An 11,471-nucleotide genomic window follows, 5' to 3' on the forward strand; every position below is an offset into this window, starting at 1 on the left:
GGAAGAGCCTGATGCTGGCCCTGCTGCAGCCCCAGGAGCAACAGATGCCGCCTGCCTGCAGCTGCTGGGCTGCATCATGCCCCAAACCCCCTGCTGTGGCAGCAGGGGCAGCACTGGGCTCTCCCTAGCACTTGGGGCAGACTACAGTGATGGAAGGGGGGCTGCTGCCACCCCTAAATTCACTGTAGCTCCACCCCACCTGCCCTCCCAGTACTGCTAGTGAGTACAGGCCTCTTGGGGGGGATGGGCCCCCCAGATCTGCATGTGGGATGACAGGAGGTTGCTACTGCTGCTTCGGTCAGCGGCAGTAGCAGCATGGGCTGCGCCCAGCGCCAGTCCCAGGCAGCAGTGGCAACCTCCTGTTATCCCACATGCAGATCCAGGGGGCCAGCACCCTGGGGGCAGTCTGGGACAGCTCCACAGCCCTCCCAAGGGCACAGGCCCCCATATCTGCACGCAGGATGACAGGAGGCTGCCACTGTCAGGAAGTGATATGAGTTTTGCTTTCAACTGTTTGAGGTGCAGTTTCACAACCCCCCCCCACACACCTATCTCCTTGCAACTTGGCAGACTTCGTGCCCTCAGAAGGGGATATCATTCCTGCAATTTTCATCTGAATCAGGCAAGAAATGACTAAGTTATAGGCATTTTCATGATTCCCCGTTATAGCCTGTGGCCGAAATGTTGAAAAGCATTGAAATAGTTTCGATGGAATGGAACAGTGCTTCAAAATGAAATAAAACAAAATGCTGTCCCTTTGAAATGGGGAAATGGAAGTTGAAATGAAACAGTGCTGTTTTGTCCAGCCCTACTGCAGAGGCTTCCTCAGCCTGAAGAAGGGTGTTTGTACCTGAGGGCTTGCAAAGAAGAATTTTTCCAACTATTTTAGTTGATCTAATAAAAGATATCAGATTTAACCGAAGACCTTGTTTACCAGTGAAGCTATACTTATCATATAAAAGTTTAAATGCTTAATCTTTTACATCCCTAATATGAAGAATTTGCAGTCATATGTAAGATGGGATACTAATTGCCTCACACAAGGTTAACACATGCAGCACTTGCTGTGTAAATCTCAGACAGGTACTACAGCCCACCTGCTCAAAGTATTTAGGTGTGCCGCCTTTGCCAGGATGTAGGGAGAATCTAGCTTGATAACTACAACATCCCCTGCTGTGGACACTGTCTTGCATCACCTCCTCTTGCTTAGTCAATACTCCCACAATGTGTTCTGATGTTCTTACGTGTGCTTTTTAAATCATAGGTGTGCTGCCAGTGACTGATCATTTTATGCAAGCAGCAGGTTGTGTAACCAGTCTTTCTCACTTGGACCTGCTCCACAGCCTCATTTCAGGAGAAAAGAACCTATATGTTTTATTCTGTTGCCATAAAGCAAAACAGTCTCTTGCCACTAGAACTATAAATATTAATAGCAAGCAAGACTTGAGGAAGAGTACTGATGCCCAAAAGCTTGTCTCTGTCTATCACAACTAGAGAGTCAGTCTAATAGAAGAAACTACCCACACAAATTCTCTCCTCTTGCATATTTCCTGAACCACCATGGCAGCAACATCACTTCAACACTATCAATAACAAGCTTGTTATTTGAAACATATTTCCTCGGTATTCATGGAGTAGAAAGGGAAAAGGCACAACAAGCAGCTTAACTGTGTTATTAATGTAAGGTCATGAAGTCACTTAAAATTAAAGTATTAAACCAATAATTACCTTCCATCAAATGTAACTATGTGTGGGTCAGTGAATGAGTAGCAGTAAGCAGAGGGCAGATCCTTTACCATGATCTTCAGAATAAAGGGATACAAAGTAACAATTATCAGATCAAGAAATAAATATCACTTGTTATTTACTTATCCTAAAATATTTTAATGTCATCCTGAAATATTTTGATTACTTTATAATCAATCCATTCATCATATCATAGAATCATAGAAAATTAGGGTTGGAAGGGGCCTCAGGAGGTCATCTAGTCCAACCCCCTGCTCAAAGCAAAACCATCCCCAGCTAGATCACCCCAACCAAAGCTTTGTCTCTTTTCTAATGTCATTTTATGTTTTTTCACTGATGATATTAACTTTAAAATATTATCAGTATATATATCTTTCAATTCATAAGAAAAATGGTTGCACTTAGATGAAAAAATTAAGTTGAAAAAATACTCTCTCAGTTATTTTGGTGTGAATCAGTACAGATCAACTGAAGAAATGAAGCTTTATTTAATACCATCTAAGATTCTGGCCGTCTCTTTTTATAAAGTTTTTACATGATGATTTTCAACCTGTATGCTTTCAGGGGTGTACCCGCTCCACAGGAAATTGTCACTAGATACAGGTTCCACCACAATCTGGGTAAGTATGTCTCCATCTTGCACAAAATCTGTCACAGCAGTAAAATAAATTACAGCTTGGCTACAGGTTCTGTTATGGCAGGGTTTCTGGAGAAGGTCCACATGACAAGAAGAAAGCACCAAGTTCAAGCCTTGCAGCTCTTTACCTGTTTCAGTGAAAACAGACTGTTAGTCAGTCAAAGTCACATTAGAGGATTTTTTCCATACCGTTTGCTTAAGGAACAAATAAAGATTTTGCTGATGAATAAGAAGGAGCAAAAAAGCCTTCTACTTTTTAGGTATTTTAGTATACAGAAAATCTGGCTATTTATTAGAGGTGCACCAATACGTCGGTCCAATATGATAGTATCACAGTGCTTGGGGTCGGAAGGGACCTAAACAGATCATCAGAACTGATCCCCTGCCCCGGGCAGGAACGGGTGCCAGGGTCATATCACCCCAGCCAAATATCTGTCCAGCCTCCTCCTGAAGACCCCCAAGGTAGGAGACAGCACCACCTCACTTGGGAGCCCATTCCAGAGCCTGGCAGCCCTAACTATAAAGTAATGTCTCCTGATGTCCAGCCTGAACCTTCTCTCTAACAATTTCTGGCCATTATTCCTAGTAACCCCAGGTGGTGCCAGGGGAACAGACCCTTCCCTGATTCCCGCTGGTCCCCCCTGGTGAGTCTGTAAACAGCCACCAGATTCCCTCTCAACCTTCACTTGTGGAGGCTGAACAGATTCAGGCACTTTAGCCTCTCTTCGTATAACCTGCTCCACTGCCCCTTGGCTATGCGAGTGGCCCTCCTCTGGACTGTCTCAAATCTAGGCACAACCCTCTTGAAGTGCAGCACCCAGAACTGGACGCAGTACTCCAACTATACCAATATGAAGAAAAATGGCTTTATTAGATATCAGACCTATGCTGCACACAGCTGCAATACAGCACTCAGGCAGCAAGGAGCACAGCTGGCAGCAGGGAGAACTGCCTCCAGCTGTTAAGTCTAGTGTGGTGGAAGGGGAGGGGGAATGGAAGGGGCGTGGGGGGACAGATCAATGTCCCCTGCAGTGAGAGAGGGGGCAGAAGCAGGGGCAGGCGCTGCCCAAGCGGGGTGGAGGGGAGCAGGGCCATGGCTTTAGGTGTGGGGAGGTGGCCTGTGCTGCTGCTTGCACCCTGGGAGGGTATTTGCCCCCCAGATCTGCATGGGACAGGGTGGGTTGCAGTTAGGGCTATGCGGGACTCTTCTTGGCAAGGGCTGGGCTCAAAGCGGGCACTGGCGGCATTGGGAGGATGCTGCATCCACCCCAAATTTCACCATTGATCTGCTCCCAGCACTGCTGCTGCCAGCCACCTGGTGAAGCCCCAGCTCTTCCTGGCACATGGGTGGCGGTGAGGTGTTGAGCTGGGGCTTCACCAGACAGCTGATGATAATGGTGCTGGGAGCAGAGTGGTGGCGAAATTTGGGGTGGATGCAGCATCCTCCCAGCACCGCCGGCACCTGCTCTGAGCCCAGCCCCTGCCGAGAAGAGCCCCATGCAACCCTGATTGCAGCCCATTCTGCCCTGCAAAGATCTGGGGGGGAACCCCCCTCCCCTCCTGGGGAGCAAGCAGTGGTGGTCCCCCCACCAGGAGACATGGCTCCACTCCCCACTACCCCACCTGGGCACTGCCTGCCCCTGCCCCCTCCCCCTCCCTTACTGCAGGAGGTGTTGATCTGTCCCTCCCATGCTGCTTCCCTCCTCTCTCCATCACACCAGACTTAACAGCTGGAGGCAGCTGTATCAGAAATCATATCGGTATTGGCTGATATGCCTCCTTAAATATCAGCTATCAGTATCAGTCCCAAAAATCTCTATCGGTATACCCCTACTATTTGTAAAAGTTACACAGATAACCATACACAGATCTTGAATTTTACATCTAGAATCTTACTGATCTATGCAGAAATGTAAAATGTCTTTCCCTAGACAAAACTCCTGTTTTCACGTTATGATTGACTAAGGACTGCAGGGGATGTATAATGATAGTTAAGAATAAAGACTGCAGCACTGGGCACATCTACACATGCAATTAAGGTGAAGCAAGAAACTCCAGAGCACTTTGAGCTGGAGTAAACTGTTGCTGGGCTCAGGTCTACATGTACACCCAGGACAGCAGGAATCTGAGTTGGGGTCAAGCAGACCTGGGCTGGCAGGAAGCATGGGGAGTCAGCTCCAGGTTCTGGGTGGTAGCGTTGGGCAATGTAGGGGCTGGCAAGAGGCAGGAAACTGGTCCATGCATGAGTTTGATTGCAGTTAATTACTCTGCTGTAAGATAGTACTATTTTACTGCAGAGTTAATTAGTTTGCTATACCCTAATACTGGTGGATGTGTAGACAGTGACTCTTTACTACACAGCTAGTCTACTTGGTAGTGCCAAAAGTAAAGAAATGCAATGCATCAAAAATAGAATATCATATTTTATTGCACATTTCTTTGCTTCCCTGGCTGCTGTGACGAAATTAGCAACACATAACCACAGGGCCCAATCCTCTTATTATTGAAATCAGAGGCAGGTAGCCTAATGAAATGTCCACAGAAGATAACAGAAAGTTTCCTATTGACTTTTAACTGGTGTGGGATCTAGCCTCTGAGTCTCAATACATTAGATGGCAGTAAATATAGTCTCTGACCATAGATATAGTATATCATATCTTGTACGTACCGCCACATTTCCTCTCAAAAAGACCCCTAAAACAACCTCCCACCCAAGTTTAGAGGAAATTCTTAGAAATACACAAAAATTAGGACAATAATTACCTTGCTCAATAGTTTTTAATTTTAATGAGATTTTGCAGTCATTTTCAAGTTGGCTAAATTGAGGACATGGAATAGGAACTGTACTTTCTATTGTTAATTTGTATTCCTTCCCGTCTTCTGATATATCAAATGCCTCAGGCTGCATCTAACATAAAAGGTTATACTGAGAATGAAATTCATTTTTCTCCAATTGTGTGAACTGTATTAATAAGAAAAAAACTGCATTTTCTGGATAACTTTTGAAAAGTTAAAATACGAACAACTTTTTATAGCTGTAAAAAGTGATTTATAAAGCTATTTTTTCTTACAAGCAGTATCCACCAAAAACAAACATAGTATTTCTCCTTCAATAAGTTTCTATAAACTTGATATATAGATTCATATAGCTTTACCAATAAATACATACAGTTGGACTAAATTTAGAGAGACCTTAAACTAGCTCTGAAAGGGGGTTGCAATTTTGCATATAAAATTATAATGAGAAAAGAAAAATGATGTGTTCACATTTTATAAAGCACATTGCAGAATTTAAACACATGTGACATTCCTTTGCAACTTGAACCTGAAGGGTATTTATGTGGGTGTACTTTTATACACTACAGTCCCACTGAAGTCAATGAAAATAGTAAAAGGGCATAAAAATAAGCAAAACAGATGGTAGGGGGCAATTCTAGCTCACAGATGTCAGATCAGCCACTGGCCTGCTTCAACCTATGCCAGTGACTGATTCAATCATTCTCTACTTCCAGTATTTGAAGGGGCGTGAAAATAATTTTGACTTCACATTGGGTGCATCTGCACATGCCCTCCCCGCAGTGCAGTTGTTACTCCGTCATCATTTAATACTTGCTTTAGGAACTACTAAAGATGGTGCAGTAACAGCCATTATTGCACCATCCTGGCAGCACACAGTTATTTTTAGCATAGTTGCCCTAGTGATGCACTATAGCTATGGTGACATAGTGTTGGCATCACAGTTTGTGCCCACCAACGTTATGTTGCTATAGCTCATTGCTACAGAGACATAGCTTCTCATGTAGATATGCCCACCATCTCCTAAATCTGAACCCAGTGCAGCTGAAGAATGTGCTCTGTTAGTTTACAATCAATTTACTTTGTGTGTTCCCTGGTCATAAACTTCTTTGTTGCTCACCTTCCCAGCATTATGACTTTTTAGCTACCATGACTGAAGTGAAATAATGGAAAACAAAAAAAGTAATAACATTTAAATGAGGAATTATTTTAGTAAACAAAAAAACCCTATAGAATACCTCGTCTACTTCTATAGCTGTAATTAACAACCATAATCAGAAAGGCATCTATTGCGATAGAGTAAAGTATTGTTTTCTTTCCTGAGTACCTTTATGCCAGCAAAAAATTCCTTGCTCTCAACAGATGAGCTTTGTACATCTGGTTTCTCCAAGAAAAAAGCAGAACTGCTACAATAGATCTGTAAACAAGAGTAATATAGCTGTAAAATAAATATTATTTTTTACATGGTGGCTCATTTAGGACTGGCAGCTTATTAAATAAATTGGTACCTAAACAACTGATTTTCTGATTGGCTACCAGTGCAATGTCACCCACAAACAGCCCTGAAAATATGGTTGTCAGTCACATGAAGAAATATTCCTGTATTTGTTTAAGAAAGGCTGATATGGGAACCTTAGCTCTTATTTTTGCATTTATGAATGACAGGTATTTTGCTTGTTAGGGCTCAATACTTCTATTCTTTTCAAAAGCACCAGGTGATCTTAGGACTTGATCCTGCTTCCACTGAAGTCAAAGACAAAACATCTACTGTTTTTTATCACGTAGAATAAAGCCCAGAGACTAAGCAGAGATAGTCAAAAAGCCCCAGGCTGAATTGATTCAATCTTCACAGATCAGTCTAAGCTGCATAGATTGAATTGATAAGCAAATGAACAAACATGCCTCTGTATTTCCTGCTTTGAGCAGCCTCCTGCCCCCCCAACTCTTACCCCTTTCCTTTCCTCTCTACCTGCCTTTCCCCCATGCTCCAAGACTGTAGGGCTTCCTGGCCTTTTCTCTGCTTGCCAGTAAGTTGTTGGGGTTTTTTTCATTTGTTTCAGGGAGCCCACCAAAATCATGGAACCCCCTGCTGGGGGATGGTCTAAAACTACAGTTTAATTACTCTGATTAAGCCTAGGGAAGCCATTCATCCACACTTAATAACACGTGGATGAATGGCTTCCCTGGCCTTAACCAGGGTAACTGAGCCACAGTTACAGGCCATGTGGCGATTTGCAGGGAGAGGTGGAACTGCTGTGGGGGGGGAAGCTGCTGCTGCTGCACACCAGCCCACAAAAATGGCAGCCAGCTCTGGGATCTGCCAGAAATCAGCTGGCTGCCTCAAGTTTGGTATACCCCCTAGTAATCAGGCATTTAAATTTTACATCTCACCTACAAGACAGAACCGATAACCACCTAGTGTTCATTAATATTAACGGAGTGGTTTGCTATTGGGAAGAATACAATTCCCTGCTGCAGGTAGATGTTACAGGCTATTATTGAAGTGCCAATCCATATCAAACCTGGTTACTTTACAGGATCAGACAAGACCACAGTTGAAAGTAAAAAGGTGCAGGATCAAGCTTGAATTATACACTTGCTAGTGGGAGTGTTACAGACACAGTACTTAAAAGCCCCAAGACCTTGATGGCAATAATTGCTTCTGATGTATTCATGAGGTTTCTGCTCTCTTATTGGCAACAGAGATATAAACAACAACTGCAAGCGTCATATTGCTGCCAAGAAAAATTATATAGAAAGGTGCTGTGACCCTGCCTCTAATGTTTAGTGTTGCTCTCAGCTGAATATATATGAAATGATAGGTGGGTAGATAGGTGGGCCGCTGAGGAAAATAACATATTTACAAAAAAACAGAAAGACTATAATTGTTTTTAAACATACCTTGTCTCCAAGTCTGAGGTTTATGCCGTCCAGTTCTAAAAGTGAAAATGTCTGAACTGTTGTTTCTTGTTTCAATTCCTCCTTAAGGCCTGTAGAAGAAAGCCTGGACCAAGCAACAATAAACCCCACTGAGCTGTTTGCAAGAGGAAAGTCAAAGTTGCACCTTAAGTAAACACTGGCTTCCATGGTCTCTGCCACAACTTCAGGGGTAGCTGGAGGTAGTGGTGGAAGAGATGGGGAGGATGAAGGAGGCAGTTTGCCTAGACAGATAAAAATGTAAGTTCATTATTTCATTTTGAGGAGACTCAGCAATGGCTTATCTTGACTAACCTCACACTGAGGAAGTTTAAATATCAATTACAAAAAGAAGAGCATTATTCTTTCCACATATATGCTATGTATACTTTATGGATAGGTACAGACATTGAATAAGCCCAACATAGAATTGATTTTAGTTATGCAGTTTTCTGTAAGTGGCATAGTTTACTTTGGTAAGAAACAGAACACACATTTTCCCTCTGGTGGGGTGGGCTTCAGTTGGATTCAGCCATTTTTAAAGCAGTCTATGTTTAGAACTTCTGTTCTGTTATGGGTACAGACTGGTTTTGTGTGCTAAACTTCTCTTCTGTTACAGCTATAGACAAGTTTCTGATAGTTTATAAAAACATAATGTCTGGACCTGGCCTTACATTTTAAAAAGTAATAACAAAAATCTGAATAACAAAAAGAATATATTTTCTTTTAATTATAAAAACGAGAAAAGTTTTTTTTCAGACATCTGTTATATCTTTGTCTATGGGGCTGGATAAGAAATAAAAGGAGATTTTCTATGTTTGTTTTAAGAAAATCTGAATATCAATTTTTTATTTGTTTTTAGAAATGGGGAAGGGTAAAAGGGCAATGAAGTAAGACAGAGGGCACAGTATCTTAGCCTGTGAACAAGATGCTAGTGGTTGAGGTGTGATGGAGAAGCAGGCAACACAAGTGATGCTCATAGAAGTATCAACTGATTCTGCAAATCAGAGTGCCTTGTCATTCCATGTTATTAACATAGATTTTATTTATTTAACATTTGTATCTGCCATTTAAGGTGCACAGCATTTTATACCGTAAAGGTATGATTTCAGCTTTGAGAAGGCTATAACCTGCAACTATGACTGACTGAGTAATACACCTAATAATAAGAACTTACTTTTTAAATCATTATAATGTTGATTTCTCTTGATATTTACTGAGTCTCAAGCTGTTTCTTATCTGATCATTAGCAGCGTTATCTTAATTTCTTTTAGGCAGAAGGGCAAGTTAATTCATTTAACAAAAAAGGTAAATAAATTAATAAATAGATTAAAGCATTGGATTAAGTCAATAAAGAAAATATTGAAAGTCAGAACAAAATGCTTACTGTTACAGATGCCATGCTTTTCCATTTTACCAGGATCACACAGCTGTGGCTTTGTATCTGCAACAACTATAGAGATTTTCCTTTAGTAGTATATCTATATAGAGATAGATTAATTAGAGACCAAGTTTTCTAAAATACTGACCCATGTTCAGTAAATTAAAAGTCATATCCTGAAACCTGCAATCAGCCTCAGATACTATTATGAAGTCAGTACCAAAACTAAAGATGCACAGCTCAAGTAAATTGGTTGCATCCAAGGGAAAGACACAGATTACCTGTAGCTTACAAGTCTTCTGCTTAATATAGGCATACAGTGTTTGCCACTGAGCCATTACTTGTGAGTTTTGCCTACTGAGCTAAAATGCTCTCTTACATGAAAATCTTTCTCTGCAGCAAAACTTAAATACCTTGCGAATTAACTGGTCCCTAAGACACAACCAGGTTCCACGGAGATCTGTTTTGAAAAGTAATTGCTCCTACGATGGCCTAACTCAAAGCATTTATGTAATAGCCACTGCTGCAAGGAACAGATTGCAGTAGTTGATACTTGTTTAAATACAAACATATTAATACATTTGGAACAATTTTAAAAAGAGGTGGGCCAACTACAGGTTAAGAGAGAAAAAATGGGATCCAACTACACTAAAAAAAATAGAACTAGCTAGAGCAGATTGCTCAGTGGTACAAAGTTTGTGTTTTTCAACTCATACAAGTTGTGACAGTTGGAAAACTTGCATTTTACAGCTATCAAGTGTTAAAGAGGAAACACAGTGTGTGTGGTAGACAAGACAGAAGGGAAAAGCACAAAAATGAAAAAGGATCTGTTCATATGAACATATGCTACAAACAAAGGAAATGAAGAAAGGGATCCTTGGCCCCCCCAAAATTCTTCAGGTTTAGAGTGCCTGAAACAGCTCTCCCTCGATAACCACTGCAGCTAGTTTCCTACATCAGATCTGGGCAGTAAATCTGGGTCCACTGTTGTTACACCATCTTTCCTGCCTACATTAAGGTGCTATCTGCAGCATGTAAAGTTGTGTCTCATAGGTTCTCCACTGCTTTAGTTCCTTACACAATGTAAATACAGCTGCTTTGCTGTTTTTGCCTTGAAGGCACTCCACCAGTAGAGAGGCTTAAGAGGTTAATATGTACTGTAAAGTCAGGGGTTGTTTTTCTCTTGGCCTCAAGGAAATACTATCAGATCCATAGAGCCAAACTCTTTTATTCTTATTTATATTGGGACAAATTTGTTGCCCGATGAAGTCAATGAAGAGATTCCCATGTATTCTACTGGACACCGGATCCAGCCCATAATGATTTTAATGTGAATACCTACAAAATAAGTGCTATGACAGGAGTAAAGGTATCAGAATCTGATCAACAAGAGATACTACAGAAACATCATCAAACTTTAATTTACTACACTATTGCCCCACCTGCCTCAACACATGGTACACAGAATCATGTGGAAGGCTAAGAAAAATCTACCCTAAATTATGAGCTATGCAATGGGAGCCTTGTTAATAGCTCCAGTGGGTACTCCTAAATCGCTGGTATGTTTTAAGTCCCTGTACCTATCTTCAGTCACTTGTACATACAGATCAAGCAAATTTGGGGACATATAGCTGTTGCAGTTATCCTATCGTTTACAGGCACTGAGATGTGCATTTGATACAACTACTTTAAAAAAATAACACAAAGCTCATTATTAATGATAAAACTAGTAAACCTGCATAAAAAAGAAAAACTTAATATATGAAGTTGCGCTCCTTTTTGAAAACAGCATTAAACCTTCATGGTAAATTTACTTATGTTTTTGGGGTAGGGTGTTTATTTCACAGTTTATTGTTTTCAGTTTAAGAAAGAAATTTGCTCTGAGTTTAATACAATGATGAAAATATTTTTACTAGTTAACAATAAAAATAAATTTATTATACCATAAACATGTAGCAATTTGTTTGAGTAGGGTCAGTAAATAGGCTGCAAAGC

General features: G+C 41.3%; 1 protein-coding gene across 1 annotated transcript in view; it reads right to left on the reverse strand.

The window, feature by feature from the left end:
- The window catches only part of VWDE (von Willebrand factor D and EGF domains), a 58,632-nt gene that overhangs the window by 43,216 nt on the left and 3,945 nt on the right, over positions 1–11,471 (reverse strand). Inside the window, exons 4-9 of the mRNA XM_019531756.1 lie at positions 9,483–9,548; positions 8,081–8,340; positions 6,507–6,596; positions 5,147–5,291; positions 2,297–2,511; positions 1,729–1,802 (exon numbers count right to left, since the gene is read on the reverse strand). Coding sequence (XP_019387301.1) covers positions 1,729–1,802; positions 2,297–2,511; positions 5,147–5,291; positions 6,507–6,596; positions 8,081–8,340; positions 9,483–9,548 — 850 coding nt within the window. The remainder of the gene's footprint in view (positions 1–1,728; positions 1,803–2,296; positions 2,512–5,146; positions 5,292–6,506; positions 6,597–8,080; positions 8,341–9,482; positions 9,549–11,471) is intronic.

This window comes from Crocodylus porosus, unplaced genomic scaffold, assembly GCF_001723895.1.
Source record: "Crocodylus porosus isolate Cpor-Errol unplaced genomic scaffold, CroPor_comp1, whole genome shotgun sequence".
NCBI lineage: Eukaryota > Metazoa > Chordata > Crocodylia > Crocodylidae > Crocodylus > Crocodylus porosus.